A 23,719-nucleotide genomic window follows, 5' to 3' on the forward strand; every position below is an offset into this window, starting at 1 on the left:
CGAGGTCGTTTAGGGCTTTCAAGGTCAGCACCAACACTTTGAATTGTGCTGTATGTCTAGATGTGGCCAGTCACTGAACGGGAAATGGCTTGGAAACACTGGACACCGCCTGGAAATCCATGACGGGGGATAAGATAGAATATAAACATAGCAACTAAAATAAGCAAAGTACACAGAGAAGCAAATGACAGAGTGTGCTAAAATAATGGAATTCAACTTCATGGATTGGCTGGAGGGAGTGGTGGGGAAGAAAGCTTCCTTTGTGCTGATCTTTTCTTAATTAACTTTTTATTTTTTTAAAAAAAGTAGAACATAGCAAGCCATTTTTACATAAAAACACATGTCGAATATATATATATATTTATATGTTTAAAGGTATCCAGTCATCATGTAATGCTGAAAGAAGGAGTCTATCTTTGAAAAATCTGCCCGGATTTTAAGGATGTGGATTTGGCAGACTTGTGAGTTATTAATCCCATCCTTCTGGGACAGATCATGCAATAAATATAAAGCTGATGAGGATCTGAAGCGCTCTCTCTCTCTCTCTCTCTCTCTCTCTCTCTCTCTCTTTCTCTCTCTCTCTCTCTGGCTCTGATAGACACAAATAGAACTTCTGGACATGGACATTCCCCAGTCACTTCAAAGGGAATAAGCGCTTAGGAGACTGAGAAATGGAGCTGCATGGAATTCCTGGACTGGGCTACAGGACTTCCACAAATTTATTTATAAGTAAGTCGTATTGTACATCATCATACATTTTATTTGCATACTGCAAATAAAATGTAGCCTATAGAGCAAGTTGCTTAGTAAACTTATGGAAGGTCTTTGTCTGGTTGGATGGCTTTAATAAGAAACGGGATAACTACAGAATCGCAATAATTTGAAGGGAGCAAATACTAATAATAATAACAATAATATTAATAATAATTTTATTATTTGTACCCCGCCTATCTGACTGGGTTGCCCCAGCCACTCTGGGCGGCTTCCAACATATATAAAAACATAATAAAACATTACACATTAAAAGTCTTCCGTATACAGGGCTACCTTCAGATGTCTTCTAAATGTCGTATCATCTTGACATCTGATGGGAGGGCATTCCACAGGGTGGGTGCCACTACTGAGAAGGCCCTCTGCCTGGTTCCCTGTAACCTTACTTTTCTCAATGAGGGAACCACCAGAAGGCCCTTGGAGCTAGACCTCAGTGTCTGGGCTGAACGATGGGGGTGAAGATGCTCCTTCAGGTATACAGGGCCATGTAGTTGCACTCAACACAGCAAACATGACTCCTCTTTGGACAAAGTAGATTCTGGTGGGCTGCCTTCCCTGTCAGTGGGCCCTGGTGGGCTTGTGATGGCAGCCCTCCAACAGCACTGAACAACAAGGCCTGGTCAGCCTTTAAATTTCTCTCAATGCCCCAGAAGAGTGCTACACCAGAAGCATCATGGGAAATTAAAAAGGTGACTAGAGTGTCAGACAAGGAAAAAATGGGGGTGCAGGGCTGGCAATTGGGCCAGAGATTCCAGGTGCCAACACCAGGCTTGGCTGAAAGGCCGGGCCATTTCTCCATCAGCAGCCTATAGATATTAAGGGAAAGGGGCAGAGGTATTGACAATCTCCAGCTAATTTGGAAGGACACACATTACCACACTTCCTGCTTCTTCAGAGGTCCAGGCATCCATGTGTGGTGGGAGAGGCAAGCTTCTCACATTGTCAGCAGGTTTCAGATACCCTTTTCACATTGTGAGATTTCACATATCCGTTGCATGGTTCCCAGATTTCCTTGTATGTCAAAAGAAGAAAGCAGGCTGGCTGCAAGAAGGTGACTGATGGACACCAGTCAAGGTGACTTGGCCAAACAAGTCAAGCCATAAAGTACAGAGGGAAGCAAAAATAATAAAAAATATACAACGGACAGCAGAAAAGCATGTATTGTTGTTAAGCCCATGGGAGAAAGGGGAATCTGCTATTCCAGAGAACTGAACTAAATGACCCATAAACTTCCCAGTTCCATTACACTGAATGTTTATGACTTGGACCACATGAAAGCATACAAACAGTTCTGTATTCATAGCAGCACCACAGCACTAATTCAGCGACCTGGCCTTCTGTACTACTGCCACATTGGCTAAAGCAATACATGGGCAACTGCAGAAATATTTGTTCATATTAAAGCTAATGCCAAATACCGAAAGAATAAATAATGGGCGATTAAGGGATTCTGTGGACACTTGCTTTGTTCTGCATAAGCAGAACCAGGACTAATTCACACATTTCCTTTCCTAATGAGGGAACACACATGACTGAGTTTACTTTTGCTTAGGTTAGCCACAGGGAGATGGGAATAGGTTTCATTCTTCCGGGAAGCAGCACAGTTGCTTGCAGATGGGAGTTACAGCATTCACTTTCCCGTTGCCTTGCCACGACCAGATCCTGTGCTCATCACAAACCTAGCCAGCGTTAACACCTGCACCTCACTTACCAACCATGACGATTCCTATCGAAGCACACAAACCTTCCCCTTAGAAGGAGACTCTGAGCATGGAGAAATACAATCGTACATCAAGGGAAAGTAGCCATTGTTAAGATGAGCCAAGCACTGTCACTTGAGACTAGATTTGTGGCAAGCAAGAGGCAAGAGTTCTGGCCTTGCTAAAAGAATGGCACAAGGTGAATGCTAGGCGACTACTGGAAGGGTGATCTACAGCCTGTGCTGCCCATTCCCTTCTTCTGTGGCTAATATATATGAGCAGGAGGTGTGGTTTCATTGCATATTCCTTCATTAAGAAGATAATGGTTGAATTGGCCCTAAGCCAAAATTCTTATATGAATCATTTCATATTTTTATCTGACCCCAGTGCGTTCAACACAGAGACATGAAGTTGCAAAATATATCGTGTGTTGCATGCAGTTCATCAAGATCTGAAGGAATTTGAACAGTCTAATTTATGTCACTATTCCTTTATGACAAGGATATATAACTGAGACCGCAAATCCTATAAGGACGTACCTGGATATAAGCTTCGCTGAACTCAGTAGGACTTACATCTGAGTAGATATGCATGGGATTGCATTGGCTACGTAAGCAGATCTAGAACAGCACCAGCAAACACATGGCTATAAGAGGGATAATGTATAAAAATAGCTTTTCAGCAAAACCTCGCCATAATTCCAACATTTCAAACAGCCGACATCTGATTAATCGGAGTGCAGATAAATTGTACGCCCTACCAGTAGGAACAGCATTCCTGAAAACATGGTAAAAAAAATTCCAACTAGAGCCAGTATAAAAGACCAGCCATAACGCACATAGACAGAAAAATCAGGACAGTCTATTTTCTTCATATTCACATAGTTTTCAAGATCAGCCATTGCCTGGACCCAGATGACGTAAAGGATTACCACCAATGTGAAGACAATACCTGAAGGAAGGAGGGAAAAAATAAGTTTTAGTAAAGATATATGATGGCTCAGTTTGCTTGAGAAATGCTTGGTATATCCAGTGAAGGACAACGGTCGAGTTTTCCCCTAACACTAAGCCAAACCAAGCCTTAGCACAAATGGTTTGTCTCATAGCTGTCAACTTACAGATTTGAAAATAAGGGACCAGCAGCCTCGAAAATAAGGGATCAGCAGCCAAAATAAGGGATCAGCAATTACTTTGATAAAATACATATTTTGTTGTGTGCAAATGGCTTTAGATACCTATTAGGTCCTATAAATTACCATATAGCATATATTCAACACAAAAAAACAGCAACAATTTGTTGTTGACAAAGCACAGCTGGACATAGAAGGGGCCCCATTACCTTCAGTAGCTTATTTAAGGGACATCATCAATAAGGGACAGCAGTGGGACATGGCCCTGGGATAAGGGACTGTCCCGCCAAATAAGGGATGCTTGACAGCTATGGTTTGTCTCCGCCAGACAAACCATCAGCTGCAAACCCAAGAACAAAACTTCCTCACAGCTTGTGGTTTGTGTGACACCCATGCTCAGAGGCCGCACGAAGCCAAACCATCGCTCAGCTCATGGCAGCACAGCAGCAAGAGGGCCAAAGGAGGAGAAGGGCAGCCGCGATCATCTCTCTGGGAACCCGCACACATGCAGGTTTGCAATAAGTCACTGTCAAACTGCACCCCACAATCAGCATGATATTCGTGTGTCCTCAATAACATTGAAAGCTGGGAAAAAATGTGGTGAATAGGGACCAATATGGACATGAGCAGAGTTCAGATGAAGTGCCATACAGAGCAAACGCACGTGTGACAGGGTCCTATCCCACTAGACATGCATCCAGAGTCATCTTTGTAAAACTGCTATTTAGGAACTAACATTCAGTCACATCATAACTTGCTGAAGCCACTTCCTGCAACCTTAAGCTATCTCTGTTTGCCTGCCTTTCTTTCTTGCCTTTCTTCTTTCAGAACATTTATCATGCTTTGAAAGGCAGGAGAGGATCTACTGCAAGTCTAATTGCAATGTCAGTTCATTATGAAGCGGGACGTGTCAAACGAAATGTATTTATTTTGGGAAGGCTGTTCTCAGCCTCTTACGCTGACAATTGTCAGGAAGGGCCGTGTTTTCGAGCCCAGTGGCTGAGATTAACCTCATCCCTGCCATCAACTTCAAGAAGCAGGCATTTTTAGAAACATTTCAGGCTGCAAACATATTTCTTCGTTTTCAGCTTGTTAGACCTTTGCTTGGGGCACAAATATCTGTTGTTTAGTCAAACAGAATTTTTTTAAAAAAAAAAGAAAAAGAAAAAAGCTGCAGTGAATCACAAGCGACTGGGGGCAATTATTTTTTAAAAAGTAAAATATATGTCTCAGAGAGATTAGGATAAATAAGCACTTTCATTCTTTTCCCCCCTCTCCCCATGCCTTTCTATTTTCCTATTTTATTTTTAAAGGAGGCCCATGTTTGATACACAGCACTGTGGAATGAGATAAGACCCAGGCTCCTCGGAGGTCAGTCATTTCTGCCATTAACATTTATTCTTTTTAATCTGTTTCATGCACAGACACACACACACACACACACACACACTTCTGCTCATTGCGGGAAGAGAAAAAGAACACAGAATCTTTATAAATGCCTAGGAATTCAAGAGCAATTTTCAGGCCTTCCTTATTCTTCCTGCACAGCAAAATGTCTTTCGCTCGTCAGCCGTGAATGGCTGTTTATGGCACAAAGCTTCCATTGCACAGACAAGAAGTCAACAGGTGCTGTAGAGAGTGACAGGAGCCTCAGGCGGGCGCCGCTGGTAAATGTAGAACTATGCTGATTTGTAAGCAATTGTTTTGCTCACAGGTTTACCTTGCAGACTTTGCTCCCACTGCGGGTGTCGTCGGGCTACGTATTGATACTTTCTCTACGCGAGTCAATAACCGAGAAGTTCCGCTGTTGAGACTTTTCGTAAGATCCAAGTTACTGCAGCGAGAGGCTGGCAGAAAATCTGAGGGTGTAATTTAGCATGAGCTTAGTAGCAAAAGGAGAAGAAGAAAAAACCATCCGCACAGCTGTCTCTGTAATGATAGAGACGAATAGAAGGAACCAAAGTGTTCCACAAACAAGTGGTTGAGCAGGCCTAGGGAACAGCAGGCAAGGAACAGAAACCGAAGCAGGCATTTTTGCACTGACCTCAGAAGACTTGGGAGTGCGGGTGGCACTGTGGGTTAAACCACAGAGCCTAGGGCTTGGCGATCAGAAGGTAGGCAGTTCGAATCCCCGTGATGGGGTGAGCTCCTGTTGCGCAGTCCCTGCTCCTGCCAACCTAGCAGTTCGAAAGCACGTCAAAGTGCAAGTAGATAATTAGGTACCATTCTGGCAGGAAGGTAAACGGTGTTTCTGTGCACTGCTCTGGTTTGCCAGAAGTGGCTTAGTCATGCTGGTCACATGACCCGGAAGCTGTACGCCGGCTCCCTCAGCCAGTAAAGCGAGATGAGCGCCGCAACCCCAGAGTTGTCTGCGACTGAACCTAATGGTCAGGGGTCCCTTTACCTTTACCTTTACAGAAGACTTGCACAGTTGAAGATCCTTTGCTGCCAACTCAAGTCTCTGCTTTGAACATAAGAACATAAGAAAAGCCCTGCAGGATGAGGCCAGTGGCATCCTGTTCACACAGTGGCCAACCAGATGTCCAAGGGAAGCCTGAAGGAAGTATCTGAGCAGAACAGCGTTCTCTCCATCTCTGATTCTCAGCAACCGGTATTCAGAGGCAAAGTATCTCCAACAGTTGGGGTAAAACACAGCTGTCATGGATAGTAGCCATGTATAGCTTTATTGTCCATCAGCTCGTCCAACTCTCTTGCAAAGACATCCAAGTTGGTGGCCATCATTTCCTCTTGTGGGAGCAAATTCCAGTTTGTGCTTGGCATTAGGGTATTGGTGGTTTGCACCCCATACATGAGACTCGCAGCGCACTTCTGTACAGGTAAACTCAGAATGTAAATTCCAGGAGATGTCATGGGGCTTAATCTCAGGTTAAGTGGCTATAGGATCTCAGCCGAAATGTTTCAAGTACAAATCTTGCTGCATTCAAATTGTAAACCAGAAGCTCCCTGAGAATAAATGGATTCACCCCCATACAATCAATCGTCATGGTTGGGAGCAGAGAGAATAATTTCTTGACGATTATTCTGGCTTGAGGGCTTTGCATGTGGCCCTCTAGATTTGAATACAGTCTAGACAACAGAGGTTTAAATGAGTACCTCTCAATCAGGGAGGGGGAAGCTTTTTTTAGTTTGAGGGCCACATCTCCTCATGAGTAATCTGGGGGGCCCCACACAATACCCCACTAGCATCCCAGAAAAAAACAGGACATCCCATTTTCTCACAAGAGAGCATGGCAGCCATTTTGAGTGCTGTGATCTCGTGCGATTTTTGGGTGCCATGCAAGCACGTCCCAGAAAAAAAAGTGTCTTTTGGATCCTTGTGCAGATCATGTGACTCATGCAGGAGCATGGGCAAGAAGATGTGCGTCCTGTTTTCAGGACTCAAAATGTTGAAGGGTATGGGTCACATACCAGTGTTGGCTGGTGCCATAGGGCAGGGCGACAGCTATGATTCCTACTTTTGCACTGTAGGCCACGTTTCAGCCATGCCAATGTCGGAGGTTTCTACCCACAAATCTCTCAACACAAACAAGCAAGAGGCACTGCCACAGCCCAAGGACACATTCTAGTCAGGCAAAAGCAGTCAAGGTGGGCATGGACCAGGGCTGGCAAGGAGGGGCTGGGGAAAGGGGGTGTGGCCTATAAAGGGATTATTGCCTCAGCCGGATAAGGAGTCCTGGAGGGCAACATTTGGCCCATAAACCTGTGGTCTCCCATCCATGCTCCAAAAACTTTGAAGTAATACATATCAACAGGAACTGAAAAGCAGGAGATTCTGAACAGTACCAAACTGCTACACTGATGGAGAACTACTGCTGCCAGCATTGGGCATGAATTCTTGGATTATGTGCAAACAGACACTGGCCACAAACTACAAAAGCACATCTTGCAAAACCAGAGCCACAATGCAAACAGAATTCCCCACACATTTCTTCCAATACAGTGGTACCTCGCAAGACGAATGCCTCGCAAGACAAAAAACTCGCTAGACGAAAGGGCTTTTGGTTTTTTGAGCTGCTTCGCAAGACGATTTTCCCTATGGGCTTGCTTCGCAAAACGAAAACGTCTTGCAAGTTTGTTTCCTTTTTCTTAACACCGTTAATACAGTTGCGACTTGACTTCGAGGAGCAACTCATAGAACGTGGTGTGGTAGCCTTTTTTGAGGTTTTTAAAGACTTTGGTGATTTTTGAAGCTTTTCCAAAACTTTCCCGACACCGACGAAAAGAATCGCAAGATGACAAAACTCGCGGAACGAATTAATTTCGTCTTGCAAGGCACCACTGTACTTAGTCCACAAAGTGCTTTATATTGTCTATTATTACCATCTTATTGATTAAAGAAACAGAGGTTAGAGACAATAGCAGTAAGCTTTCTTGGGCAAGTAGGAATTTCAGTCCAGGTGTTCTAGACCCAAGCAAGCATTCTCTTGACGCACTGGTCCTCACAGGCAAATCACACAGACCACCAAGAAAACTACATGAAGAAGCTTTCCCAGATTTAGACCGTGAGACTCTTACTCTCAGGGTTGTGGGTTTGAGCCGCACGCTGGGCAAAAAGAGATTCCTGCATTGCAGGTCGTTTGACTAGATGACCCTCGTGGTCGCTACCAACTGTACAATTCTGTGATTCCATGACAGTGTGGCCTTGACACTGTTTCCTTTTCTTGACATTATAATCCTTCCAACCACGAAGGAATGAATGTCTTATGCAGTGTTGGAAGACAGATTCAGAATGCTAGAGCAATCCTAGGATCATCCTACTTTATTACCACTTAATGATATCTTGTGTGCCCTCCTTGCATCATATAAATTATTAGTATGATTACACATATATTATATAATTACATAAAATTATTGTGCATTGTAGGAGATTGGACTAGATGACCCTTCCAGCTCTACAATTCTATTATACTATGATTCCATTATTATTATTATTATTATTATTATTATTATTATTATTATTATTATTATTATTTGCCCTAGACCAGGCAAAGGCCAACTTCAGGCCTCCAGATGTTTGGGACTACAATTCCCATCATCCCTGACCACTGGTCTTGTTAGCTAGGGGTGATGGGAATTATAGTCCCAAACATCTGGAGGGCCGGAGTTTGCCTATGTCTGGTCTAGACCTATTGAAATGAACCATAGCTGCAACATGAACTCTCCCAATTCTTCCCCAGTGCCATTTTCTTCTGCGAGCCTTCTGCCAGAAAACCTCCAAAATAGCACACAGAATTCCCTTGATGTGCATTTTGGTTTTGTTCTGCTTTGTTTTTTTAAAAAAGCCAAACCCACAATTCTAGGCCGAATGTTGCAAGTTTTGTTTTTGTTTTTTAAAAGGAGCAGGGGTGGTTGAATTTGGATTAAAACATTGAACACTTACCAGCAGTGATGAAAAAGCCTCCCCCAACTTTGTACAACGCGTGGCTACCAAAGGGTGCAGCGCAGATGATGAAGAAGCTCGCCACGACCACAGTGACCACTCCCAGCAACATGAGAACAGACCAGAAGCCACGATAAACTAGAGGTTATCAGGGGAAGGCAGGAAAGATACAGAAAGAGGATTTTTCAAAAACATCCTTACAACACAAGGCCATTTTACGAAGTCGCCCCCGCCCCCGCCCCGCCTCCCATTTTCATTTTCTTCATCACCAAAGCTGATCATTTATTCTAACGCGGCCTTAGTGATCTAAGACGCCATATGTCTTTCATTAGGCGAACGCCAAATCCTATCAGATGATCTTGGAATATAATAACGTTAAGTATACGTGTATACGGTTAATAAGTATACAGTATACGTGTGTGGTTAATAAGTTCCTTTACTTGGGGAATGGAAATGGTTCATAAAATGGTGTGCTGAACTGTAGCCAAGATTCTTCTAGATAATTATACGCTTTCGCTAGATAACAACCAAGTTCACCAAAGTAGAAACAGACACAAGAAAGAAAGCTCATTTGGGCATTCCTAGGACAGGGCCAGTTTAAGGATTCAGAATCCTTCCTCCTTAAAAAATTACAACAAAAAAAACCAACCACAGAGATTTCGTGAAGCTCGTTTATTTCGGGGGGAAATACACTGGTGTGTGGTTTTTAAAATGAAACTGAAAACACCAACAGGACAACCGGGGGGGGGGGGAATATATGAAATGAGGAAGTCAAGTCTGCCTATCGCCGAAGCCATTCAGTTCTTTGTATATTATTCAATTCAAAATGCAAAACCACAGAATCTCATTGAGCCAAGGGCAAGCAATGCTGAATTAATGGAAGCAGCTGGTGATAAATGGGCTGAGAGTTTTGTGACATATGGTGGCCCCCCAAAAATGTTCATAACACAATAATTTAGCTGCTTAATTACACATCTATTTTCGGAGACACTTTAAAGACCGTGGCCGCGGAAATAAATTCGTTCTGTACATTGTAAAAAGGGGAATATCAATTCTTCTTGTTAGACAAATTATTTTATAGCCTGTTTTCCTAGAGCTAAAATGGAGGAGATAAGGAAAGAAAGTGTAGGCCTATGTATCACGGGTGACAGTTTAAGTTTAATAAGTGGATATCAAAAACAGTTTAATACGAGGTTTTGGTATTAATAGCACTGAACTAAGACAACCTATACTCATTCAACCAATCATATGTGACTGACGATGTCTCATAAATCTTACAATATATGAGAATTCTAGCAATCCACACTGTATATATTATCTTCAATGGAAGCAGACATTTGTATTTTCATTTCATAAACTGACCTTTAGTTTCCTTCGTTTATAACTATTCTGCAGATAGCTATAATTCTAAAAATATATTAAATAACTAGATGCTAGAGATGATAGATAGATAGATGATAGATGATAGATAGATAGATAGATAGATGATAGATAGATAGATGATAGATAGATAGATGATAGATGATAGATAGATGATAGATGATAGATGATAGATAGATAGATGATAGATAGATGATAGATAGATAGATAGATAGATAGATATAGATAGATAGATAGATAGATAGATAGATAGATAGATAGATAGATAGATAATAGATGATAGATATAGAGTCATTGTAGGTCATTCCATTGTTTTAAAAATATATTCTTGCATGACAAGCACCCCACCTTGCCACACCCTGGAATTTATTACTTTGGCCAAATTGTTTTTCGCAGCTACTTGTTGAACTTCATTTGTGGCTACAGACAAAAATTGCATAAGGAAAAACAACAACCACCAAACAATTGTTGGAAGTCATGAAAGTTAGACATGCCCACAATGTGGTTGGCACTGAGTAGACCCACTCCTTGATGCCTACGAACATTGTGGTCTGTGATGGTACCAGGACATGTAATGAGGCCTTTTAAAACTGAAGACTGTAGGCAGGTTCAAATGTGGAGAACCTTTCTACTTTGGGGCATGCCATTGATGCCTATTTTGCGTAGATTATTTGTTTAGATTATCCTGAACCATGAAGGTCCTCAACTTTAGAAGTCTTTTCCATTGGTGGTTCATCAAAGTATGCCTTCTTTAAATGGTGTAAGAGCTTTTCATTCAATTTTATTGGTTGATCGTGTTCATTCAAACTACCAGGAATAGTGCAAGATAGAGATAAGGTAGGATAGTTAATATATTGCTGTCTGCTCTGACACCTTGGCGTGGATAAGATATCACTCCAATTAAACTTCATTAATTCCTATATTTTTTTTCTATAAGGTTTTACCATTTGCCCACATATGCATGTAGAAATTGGGCTATTTATCAGTTGTCTTCAGGTGACTGTGCAATCATGAGACTGTACTTAAATACTATGGGTTGAATCCACTCACGCAATGGGTCTTCTTCCTTTCCTCCTCCTGCAGCCTCCTTCAGCCTTCCCAAGATCTGCTCGAAAGGATCCACAACTCTTCAGAGCAGATATTGGGGGGCACATGAGACTGCCAGAGGGAGGAGAGGAAGTTTCAAACAGAGTTGGATACAACCTGATACAAATTACCTTCCATATATCACTTAGACAGTTTAAATTATTTGCTTTAAAACTTTGGTCATCAGCTGGGGGGCTAGTTAGGTTGAGGTAAAGGTAAAGGGACGCCTGACCGTTAGGTCTAGTTGCGGACAACTCTGTGGTTGCGGCGCTCATCTCGCTTTATTGGCTGAGGGAGCCGGCGTGCAGCTTCCAGGTCATGTGGCCAGCATGACTAAACCGCTTCTGGCGAACCAGAGCAGTGCATGGAAACGCCGTTTACCTTCCCGCCGGAACAGTACCTATTTATCTACTTGCACTTTGACGTGCTTTCGAACTGCTAGGTTGGCAGGAGCAGGGACCGAGCAACGGGAGCTTACCCGTCACGGGGATTCGAACTGCTGACCTTCTGATTGGCAAGCCCTAGGCTCTGTGGTTTAACCCACAGCGCCACCTAGCATTATCACAGGGGGCCCCATGTTGTGCAATGAAATTTTGTCTACCAAAGCAAACACAGAAACCTTTTATGTAGTATAGTTACCGGTAACCCCATTTATCAGTAAGTAACACATTTTCTCCCTACAGTTCAAAAAAGAAAACTCTCTGAAGAATCCATTTGAGAAATCCATCCCTGGGAACAGTAAAAGGTAAAAGGTAAAGGATCCCTGGATGGTTAAGTTCAGTTAAAGGAAGCTATGGGGTTGCAGCGCTCATCTCGTTTTCAGGCCGAGGGAGCCAGCATTTTCCCACAGACAGCTTTCTGGGTCAAGTGGCCAGCAGGACTAAACCGCTTCTGGTGCAACGGAACACCTGATGGAAACCAGAGTGCACGGAAACGCCATTTACCTTCCTGCTGCAGCGGTACCTATTTATCTACAGTAGTACCTTGGATCTCTAACTTAATCCATTCCGGGAGTCCTTTCATCTCCTAGAAGCACTCAAAAACCAAGGCACAGCTTCCAATTGGCTGCAGGAGCTTCCTGCACTCAATTGGAAGCCACGTCGGATGTTCAGCTTCCAAAAAACCTTTGCAAACCAGAACACTTACTGCCGGGTTTGCAGCGTCCGGGAGCCGATTTGTTCAGGGGCCAAGCCGTTCAACAACCAAGGTACCACTGTACTTGCACTGGTGTGCTTTCGAACTTCTAGGTTGGCAGGAGCTGGGACAGAACAATGGGAGCTCACTCTGTCATGGGGATTCGAACTGCCCACCTTCCAATTGGCAAGCCCAAGAGGCTCAGTGCTTTAGACTGCAGGAACAGTACAGTACATAATGCACTATATCTTCCACTGCCGCACATAAACAGCAGTTTACAGATATTATAGTATGTCTCCCATACTGTATATAAATCAGTTTTATTTCCAATATTTACATTCAAAATCTTTCTAAAGTAAAGCACTGTAGGAAAGTAACAGAGAAATTCGACCAGGGCTATGTATTCCATGTCTGGCTACTCTGTGTTGTTGCAACAGGGTGACAGAGAATAGTTTCCATAACTTAACTGTGCAACATTTTTCTTCAGCGTGTCACAGCACTTGCCTTGGCAATGTTACCCAAAGCTAAAAATATAACTGAGTCAGGACAGGACAGGGAAGACAGAACTGAATGGGCTGTACCCAAGTCTGATTTCTCAAATAGCAATATCATTCTGGCATCTCTCAGGTAGGCGCCATTTCCATTCTAAGAGAACAAGGGAAATGTTCATGGTGAATCCTGGAACCACTTTTTCTAGGAAAATAGCACTGGCCAGAACTAATATATTATTATCATCACCAAATAGGAGTTAGTGGGCTTTTTGTATTTTTGATTCATGATTGTTCAGAAAAGTTATTCTTTATGGCTGTATTATTATTATTTTTATTTAAAAAAATCAATATCCTAGACGACTGTTTGGCTCTTAACCAATTATTTGTTCAATCAATATGTGCTCACTTATTTAAAAATCTCAGAGACGACATGTCTGAAAGCAAAGAGCAGTTTCCAGAATGGGGCACACAACTTTCAGTTGCTGTTGCTCACAGCTAACAGAAACAACTGTCTTTACCAAGGGTGCTTGGTTGTTGTTTTTTAAAAGGTGCTTTTTTCCATTTGCAAATACAGAATCTGGAAAGCTTCACATCAACACACAGCACAAGGCAAAATGCAAGCTATAGAAGGATCACATTTGCATAGATTTCTGAGAAGATCTATCAGGTTCAGCTGCCTGCCTGCAGTTTCAGCCTGAAAAGAATTATCTGCTAACTTTAAGCGGTAGAAATAATGTTTCTGTTTTATCATAGTTGGGTAGGCATGTGGGATTAATAACACCAGATAAGGCCTGCAAACCTGCTTATGTTTACTTGGGAGTAAGATTCCTTGAGTTCAGTGGGATTCACCTTTCAGTAAGCATATATGTCAGGCTAGAAGACTTGTAAAGGTAAAGGGTAAAGGGACCCCTGACCATTAGGTCCAGTCGTGGCCGACTCTGGGGTTGCAGCGCTCATCTTGCTTTATTGGCCGAGGGAGCCGGCGTACAGCTTCCGGGTCATGTGGCCAGCATGACTAAGCCGCTTCTGGCGAACCAGAGCAGCGCACGGAAATGCTGTTTACCTTCCCACCGCTCTGGTACCTATTTATCTACTTGCACTTTGACGTGCTTTCAAACTGCTAGGTTGGCAGGAGCAGGGACTGAGCAACGGGAGCACACCCCGTCGCGGGGATTCGAACCGCCGACCTTCTGATCGGCAAGTCCTAGGCTCTGTGGTTTAACCTACAGCACCACCCGCATCCCTTAGACTTGTAGTCCTTGTTTTATGCCCAATTGGGAAAAGACATTTAAAAATGCATAATATCACCATAGCATACCCTCCCTCCAACATCCCACAGAAGAAAATCAAGTCGTGCATATTTTGGGGCCACACTCCCGTGGGAGCCAGGTCACTTGCACAAAAGCATGGCCCCCCAAAGCAGGCATCTTTGGGGGCCACAGTCTTGCAGGAACCAAACCAGGACATCCCGCGATCCCATCAGAAGCCAGTGTGGATCCTGTAAGTTTGGGATGTACCGCTCAGTGGGACAGTAGACGAGTATGCTATAGTTAGAATTAAAAGATGTAATGGGAGATAACGTTTAACAGAAATGGAATGCCAACCATCCATCAGTGACAAATAGACTGAGAAATGCAATGCGCTTAACACTCAGAACACATATAATCTTCAGTGTGCACACATTGTAAGCAAAGGTGACAAATACTTTGCTGCATACTTCTTGTCTTGGAAATTAAGAGTTACCCTGGGAAATGGGTAGCTGAGGACACAAAAAGGGATTTTAAAAAGAAGAATGCAGGGCCCCAAAGACAAACAACAATATAATGAATAATAATAATAATAATAGTTGCATTAGTTCTTCACAGTGAACTGACTTGTTATGTGGTAGTGCCGGCTTATGGCGAATATTAGATCTAAATTTTAGAACTCCACATTTTCAATTGTCTCTGGAAAACAGCAATTTAAAATCTGAACATTTATTTAATCCTGTTGCTCTGGGTGGTGAAAATCTTAAGATCGTAGTTAGCAATGAGATTGGTCCGTATGAAGAAATTAAAGATGAACATTTCTGTGTCATGGTGATTTCCAAGTGTCATGAACACTGCAATCCTATACATTTTACACAGAAGTAAGCCCCATTGAGTTCAGTGAAGGTTACTCCTACTATGTAAGTGGGAATGAGCTTGCAGCCTAAGAATGTCTGTAAGTAAGCCTGAAATAACAGCAAATTTCTTATGTTTTCTTTTAGATAGGCACAACTATTTAGAATGGGTTAACAAATTGTTACTGTCTTTGAGGCAACATTAGAACAGCCAGGAAGCTACATTTCTGTGGATCGTTTAAAATCAAAGATAATGCAATTATGTTTTAAGTACTGAAGTCTTGGTGCGATTAGGTCAATTTGAAACAGCACCAATGTATAAACACAACACATGTTTTATAAAGTAGTAAAGGTTAAGGTAAAGGGACCCCTGACCCTTAGGTCCAGTCATGGCCGACTCTGGGGTTGCGGCGCTCATCTCACTTTATTGGCCGAGGGAGCCAGCGTACAGCTTCCGGGTCATGTGGCCAGCATGACTAAGCCGCTTCTGGCAAACCAGAGCAGCGCACGGAAATGCCGTTTACCTTCCCGCCGGAGCGGTACCTATTTATCTACTTGCACTTTGAGGTGCTTTCGAACTGCTAGGTGGGCAGGAGCAGGGACCGAGCAATGGGAGCTCACCCCGTCATGGGGATTCAAACTGCCAACCTTCTGATCGGCAAGTCCTAGGCTCTGTGGTTTAACCCACAGCACCACCCACGTCCCAATAAAAAATAAAATAGTATATGATACCAAATCATATCACGTGACACAAAAGATTACATGACAGAAATGGAACAAGGTGTAAGTAGGACTTTTTTTTCCAATTAAAGCACATATGGTAGATAAGAATCAGTTTCAATGCACACATTTAGGAGGTGCTGCTGTATAGCGATCATTAATGAAATGGCAATGGCAAATTATATTGATTGAAACATATGAAATAGTGGGTGGAAATCAACTAAGCCAGGGGTCAGCAAACTTTTTAGCAGGGGGCTGTCCCTCAGGCCTTGTGGGGGGCCGGACTATTTTATTTTATTTTTTTGCCCGGGGGGGGGGGGAGAACGAATTCCTATGCCCCACAAATAACCCAGAATGCATTTTAAATAAAAGGACACATTCTACTCATGTAAAAACACGCTGATTCCCGGACCATCTGTGGGCCGGATTTAGAAGGCACTTGGACCAGATCCGGCCCTCGGGCCTTACGGTAGTTTGCCTCCCCATGAACTAAGCTTTACTCAGACTGCAGCATGGTCCTTTTAGCCTAGGATTCTGTTTTCCAACAGGAGAGCTCTCACACAAGTCATGAAAGCGATAGCGCTATTGACACAGTAGTGAACAGGAAAATACTTACTAATTGCCGAGTTGTAGGCAGTTGAATTGTGCTCATCTCGGAAGAACGGAAACGGAGAGAGATAGGCATGGGTGCAGTTTTTCGTAGGCGACTGGTTTGCTGAAAAAAAGCAACCGCACACATTTAAACTAGTGTCCTGCATTTATTGGAATCTGCAGAGGAAGCCGTTAGACATACCATAGCCTAGACATGTCTATCTTTACAGTGATACAGAGAAGGGATATATCCATGGTGCAACAAACTCCTATGGACATCGGGCAGGCAACAGATGTTGGATGCTTTCATTTACAATTAAAAATATGCCTCTTTTCCAGGTTTTCCCAACGGTTTATATCAGTTCCTAGCTTTCTAGCTATTGTGATTGATACTGATGTTTTATTGCTGTTTTATTAAGAAGGCTTTTGTTATATAATGTGCCTTAAAGTGCATACATTGAGTAAGTATAGGGTACAGTAGTACCTCAGTTTTTGAACGTCTCCGTTGACTAACATTTTAGAACTCGAACGCCATAAACCCAAAAGTAAATGCTTTGGTTTTTGAATGTGCCTCAGAAGTCGAACCGGAAACACAGCTTCCATATTGAGATTTCTGCTTTGAGGCTTCCATTTTGAGTTTTCAGTTTTTGAATGTTTCAGAACTTGAACAGTCTTCCAGAACAGATTATATTTGAAAACCAAGGTACCACTGTGGTCAGTGGGGTGTTATCCAGATATTTTAAACCTCAACTCCCATTAACCTCAACTAACGGGCAGAGATTATGAGAGTTGTAGGTCACAACAGCTGGAGGACACAATATTCCTTTATTTACCTCTTTATTTAATTTCTATCCTGCTCTTCTTCCCAAATGGGCTTAGTGTGGCAAACAACAAAACTGCAAAGCAATACAAACAAATGCTTTGCTTTGTTTTAAACATTTAAAACATTTTTAAAAAAAAAATCTCAAAACATTTTTTTCAAAAGACCCAGATTATTATTTCATATTGGCTATACCTGCACTAAGTGGCTGTTCCTTTGTTTTGTTGTTTGGCTAAAGTATTGCTACTGTTTACTGGTTGTATGGTTCTAAATTATGTTACAGTGGTGCCCCGCAAGACGAATGCCTCGCAAGACGAAAAACTCGCTAGATTAAAGGGTTTTCCGTTTTTTGAGTCGCTTCGCAAGACGAATTTCTCTATGGGCTTGCTTTGCAAGACGAAACGTCTTGCGAGTTCTTGCGAGTTTGTTTCCTTTTTCTTAAAGCTGCTAAGCCGCTAAGCCGTTAATAGCCGCTAAGCCACTAATAGCCGCTAAGCCGCTAATAGCCGTGCTTCGCAAGACGAAAAAAACGCAAGACGAAGAGACTCGCGGAACGGATTAATTTTGTCTTGCGGGGCACCACTGTATTGCAAAGCGTTCTTGTGCGTTATATTGCAAGGAGGGCCTTGCATATTTCAATAAAATAATTAATAGCTATCATACTTGAACTTCTCAAGCACTGCAAGCAGCTCATACGCCATCATTTAATCTGTCCTGTTCTGCATGCCACCTGTTTTTCATTATGATTCGTTATTTTTAAAGCTCCCAGGATAATGAGGTGCAGTATAAACTAAAAAAAAGACCCTGCATGCCTGCCTGTGGGTTTGCAATATACCGTAATTTTCGCCCTATAGGGCGCACTATTTCCCCTCCAAAAATGAAGGGGAAATCTGTGTGCATCCTATGGGGCGAATGCAGGCTTTCGCTGAAGCCTGGAGAGCGAGAGGGGTCGGTGCGCACCGACCCCTCTCGCTCTCCAGGCTTCAGGAAGTTATCTGCAAGCCTTGCAAACCCGGCAGGAGTTCCTGCGGGCTCGCAAGGCTTGCGGGCAGCAGCCTGCAGCCCGAAGCATGGGGCGCCCTCCGGAGGGCGCCCCATGCTTCGTGCAGGTGTCCGCAAGCCTTGCGCGCCCGGTGGGAGTTCCCGCGGGCTCGCAAGGCTTGCGGATAGCAGCTTGTTCTGGGGGCTGGGGTCGGAGGAAGCTCGGGCTTCCCCCGCCGCAGCCCCATGGCTGGGGGGGGGGGAATAATTTTTTTATTATTCATTTCCCCCAAAAAAAGAGGTGTGTCCTATGGGCCAGTGCGCCCTATAGGGCGAAAAATACGGTAAATCAAAGATACTTTGTGCTAGAGTGGTGCATGAGGAAAGTAAACCCAAATTCAAGTATATTCTCCTACCTGTTCAACCTCTTGAACAAGCAGAGGCATCCAAAATTATGTAAAACCTAGTGCAAGAGCCTTTGCCAACCTGGTGCCCTCCATATATTTTGGACTACAATTCTCATATATATATATATATATATATATATATATATATGCAGGTTTTGGTGTCTTCGGGTGTCTTCCCGTGTAAGAGTTGGGGTGTCTAGGCGACGTTTCGACGAGGTCTCACTCGTCATCTTCAGGCTGGTGCTTTCGGCTTCTTGTTACTAGAACAGAGCAGGATCTCAGTGTTTGAGTTCCTATAAATACTGTTGAGGGGGTGTGGTGTATAGCCTCCAACGTTCTGGGCAGAGAGGAAGTTCCCAGGTTAGTGTGCCTTTTCTTCTTTTGTTCATTAATTACTTGAGGGATATCTTGAGTGATTTCTTGAGTGATATTCTGAGTACCACTTAGGAGGGTCATTAGGTGTGGATTAGTTGCTAAAGCTTTCGTGTCTTGACCTCTTGAGCTTGTGAAGAGTTTTTCTGAGAAGATGGCTGTACTGCACTTAGTTGTGCTCTGGCTTGGCTTCGTGTATAGGGGCGAGCTGTGGTTTTGTGCCCTGTGCCAGCCAGATCTGTGTAGGGATTGCAGGGGGGTGCAGCATCCGGAGGTGCCACTATGGTTTGGCTACTGGATGGTGTCTGTAATTTATCTGTGGAGAGGGTCTGGGTTTGGGTCTGGTGTGGTTGATTGGAGATGGCGTTCTGTGTGCCTCTGGTTCTGGTGTCGGTTTTTGTGGGGAGGGCTAATTTCCAGATGTCTGGCAGGCGGGACGTGTCGTCACGTTTGTTCATGTTGTGAGGGTGTTTCTCTATCTCGATGGCTTCCATGATTATTCTCTTGTGGTGATGTTCCATGTTAAAGAGCAATTTGGAATCTGCAAAATTAATTTCGTGTCCTGTTTCTTTCATGTGTTGGTAAAGAGAGGAAGTTTTTTCTTCTTTTTTGACGGCATTCTTGTGTTCTGCGATACGTGCATTTATTCGTCTGTTTGTTTGTCCAATGTACGTGGCTGGGCAGACTTTGCAGGGTATTTCATAGACCCCTTGGTTTTCTAACTGGATTTTATCTTTTGGGTTTCTGAGGATATTGGCTATTTTTTGGTTGGTGCAAAAGGCTGTTTTGATATTGTGTTTATGGAGGATTTTGCTAATTTTATCTGTAGTGCCCTTGATATAAGGAAGGAGGGCCATGCCATTGTTTTCTTCTGTGTCTTGGTTTTTGGGGGGTGTTTCTTTTTGGATTAGCTTCGTAACCCTGTTTTGTTGGTATCCGTTGGCGATTAACACATTTGAGAGATTTTTTAATGTGTTAATCGCCAACGGATACCAACAAAACAGGGTTACGAAGCTAATCCAAAAAGAAACACCCCCCAAAAACCAAGACACAGAAGAAAACAATGGCATGGCCCTCCTTCCTTATATCAAGGGCACTACAGATAAAATTAGCAAAATCCTCCATAAACACAATATCAAAACAGCCTTTTGCACCAACCAAAAAATAGCCAATATCCTCAGAAACCCAAAAGATAAAATCCAGTTAGAAAACCAAGGGGTCTATGAAATACCCTGCAAAGTCTGCCCAGCCACGTACATTGGACAAACAAACAGACGAATAAATGCACGTATCGCAGAACACAAGAATGCCGTCAAAAAAGAAGAAAAAACTTCCTCTCTTTACCAACACATGAAAGAAACAGGACACGAAATTAATTTTGCAGATTCCAAATTGCTCTTTAACATGGAACATCACCACAAGAGAATAATCATGGAAGCCATCGAGATAGAGAAACACCCTCACAACATGAACAAACGTGACGACACGTCCCGCCTGCCAGACATCTGGAAATTAGCCCTCCCCACAAAAACCGACACCAGAACCAGAGGCACACAGAACGCCATCTCCAATCAACCACACCAGACCCAAACCCAGACCCTCTCCACAGATAAATTACAGACACCATCCAGTAGCCAAACCATAGTGGCACCTCCGGATGCTGCACCCCCCTGCAATCCCTACACAGATCTGGCTGGCACAGGGCACAAAACCACAGCTCGCCCCTATACACGAAGCCAAGCCAGAGCACAACTAAGTGCAGTACAGCCATCTTCTCAGAAAAACTCTTCACAAGCTCAAGAGGTCAAGACACGAAAGCTTTAGCAACTAATCCACACCTAATGACCCTCCTAAGTGGTACTCAGAATATCACTCAAGAAATCACTCAAGATATCCCTCAAGTAATTAATGAACAAAAGAAGAAAAGGCACACTAACCTGGGAACTTCCTCTCTGCCCAGAACGTTGGAGGCTATACACCACACCCCCTCAACAGTATTTATAGGAACTCAAACACTGAGATCCTGCTCTGTTCTAGTAACAAGAAGCCGAAAGCACCAGCCTGAAGATGACGAGTGAGACCTCGTCGAAACGTCGCCTAGACACCCCAACTCTTACACGGGAAGACACCCGAAGACACCAAAACCTGCATTCCTGTACCCGTGAAAATCTACGAAAGCATATATATATATATATATATATATATATATATATATATATATATATTCTGTTTAACAATTTAAAGTACTCATTTTTACATCCTTAAGATATCAAAGACTTCCCTTCTTCTCTTTCCATGGTTCATTTTACATATCATAAATCCCTGCATATTTTACAAAAACTATACCATTCAGTATTCTATTATTACATACATCAAAACTTATTTACACTGTTGAATTTATCTTAATGCTGCCAGCGTTTTCAGCTGCACACAGTTATTTCCCATATATTCAATAAACATTTTCCAGTCTTCTCTAAACGTATGTTCTTCTCGTTCTCTTATTCTATATGTTAAGTCTTCAAGCTGCGCATATTCTGTCAATTTAAGTTGCCATTTTCTTTGGTTGGGACCTCACCCACTTGCCATTTGGGGGATAACAAAACACGGGCCGCAGTCGTGGCATACATAAATAACATTTTTTTGACACCTGGGAATTTCAGTCTGAATTATCCCCAACAGAAAAGACTCTGCGGGGTTTTGTACTACAATTCTCATCAGCCCCATCTATCCTGGCTGTTGACAAATGCTATAGTACAGCAGTGTGTGAACTCTTGTACGAGCTGCTGCAAACATATTTGAATAATGTACTTGTACAAGCATTTGCAGAATTGCACCAAAGGGATCCCTCTGTGATCACTGCGAAACATTACAGCATTGTCGCTCCTAATGTGTGAGCAAACATCTATGATGACCACCACTTTAAGAACCAGGGCATTATACAAATGGCGCTCTTTTGGGAAATGGAGACATACTTTAAATAAAAGCACCAATTCTAAGTAAAATTATATTGCCAAAAAAAGGGGGGATACTTACTGTACCAAAACTTTAACATACTGTGGGCATTCTCTTCGACGTTCCCATCAAACCAGCACCTCCAGAAAAAACCCTCATGGTGGAAAGTCACTCTCTCTTCCTGTATAAAAGAAACATGTAAATTGCTATTCACCAAGTGGAGCTCTATTCCCTGTGCAAATATAGACACATACAGGCAAGTAAGAAATGGGGGGGGGAATGTTAATAAAGGTTTCTGAACAAAATTATGGGGAGGGGGGTTAATATCTCTGCTGGTTCTGAACGTAACTGACCAAGATGAGAATCACATAATATCATCTCCTGGATGTTAATAGGGTTTAGATGAGGCTCACAGTAACCTATACAGAGTGTTCCTCATTTGTAAGAGATATTTCTGGTGAGAAAGAAGCAAGCACCATTCAGATGCCATTCAAGAGGAATAAAAATATATACTAACCCTGGTGTCATTCATGCCTTCTGAACACCTTCCAACCTCTGTAGCAAGAAGCCAATAGTCCGTTCCAAAGGCAACCAAAAAGAACAAGATGCCGAGAGCTCCAAATAAGCCTCCAAAAAATATCCCGACTCTCAATTTCATTGCTGATTTCTTTGTTTGTTTATTTGTTGTTGTTCTTTGACAAAATGGACGTGAAAGATTTATAATATACTTTCAGTGAGAAAGAAAAACCTCCCCCGAAAAACAGCGCATCGAGGATTAAACTGCCGGACCAGAAGTTCTGCCGAAAGAATTGAAGTCTTGAAAGAAGTTGGTGTTTTTTTTAAAAAAAAAAAATCTTTCTCAATGGGTTTCCCACTTGTGCTGTGGTTTGATTAGTGCTCCATTAAAGTGAAGCCTAACGAATAGACAGGACTTCTATTTTAGGACACTCCATGGAAGAAGGAACTGGACAGACTTTCCCTTCGCTAGGAGTGGCCAGCCCAAAATAGCTGACCTTCCCTTAGCTGGGTATTGACTGGAAATATTGTGGCACTTGGTGCATCAACAGACCTGGAAGAGGGATGAAGTTACTGCGTGCCCTTGTTACTCGGCGCAGGTTTGAGTTTCAACTCCAGCAAGCATGTACGCCATGTAATCAATGTATCTACCTCCCATAAGCAGGCAAGGAATTGGCTCAGCCTCCATCGCAGACAAGCACATAAAAGCACAGAGCCAGGCTGAGACCCAGGAACATACATGCTACACCGAAAGCTTGGGCCTCATTGATCGACGAGCACACCCAGACAAATATCAGGCGTTGTTACAGAGCTTTCTTGACCCGTTAAAAGTGACAATTTAGAATAGATTTAGAAAACTTATTGATTAGAATATTTGTGTGAGATTGTATGGGGAAAATACAGAATAACAGATGCATTCTTGATTAAAATGTATATAGGAAGTGCAATGTAAGCGATGGAAGTCAATCAATGAAATTTTATTAATATTTTCATATTGAGATATTTGTAGAATAAATTTGGAAGAAATTCTTCCAACTTTTCTTCTTTTTCTTTCTATTTTTTCTTTTTCTTTTCCTTTTTTCCTCCTTTGTTCTTTTTTCATATGTGTGTGCTTATCTGAAATATGTATGTATGTATGTCGGTATGTATGTATGTATTTGCAATATT

General features: G+C 42.7%; 1 protein-coding gene across 1 annotated transcript; it reads right to left on the reverse strand.

Moving 5' to 3' along the window:
• Window positions 1-912: 912 nt before the first annotated feature.
• TMEM182 (transmembrane protein 182) lies at window positions 913-23,026 on the reverse strand. Its single transcript, XM_081198653.1, has 5 exons — window positions 22,554-23,026; window positions 22,118-22,217; window positions 16,530-16,628; window positions 9,002-9,139; window positions 913-3,422 (listed from the first exon to the last, which is right to left on the reverse strand). The coding sequence occupies exons 1-5, from the start codon at window positions 22,692-22,694 to the stop codon at window positions 3,199-3,201; spliced, it is 702 nt and encodes a 233-aa protein (XP_081054779.1). The 5' UTR covers window positions 22,695-23,026; the 3' UTR covers window positions 913-3,198.
• Window positions 23,027-23,719: the final 693 nt, after the last annotated feature.

This window comes from Podarcis bocagei (genome assembly GCF_964188305.1).
Source record: "Podarcis bocagei genome assembly, chromosome: 6".
NCBI lineage: Eukaryota > Metazoa > Chordata > Lepidosauria > Squamata > Lacertidae > Podarcis > Podarcis bocagei.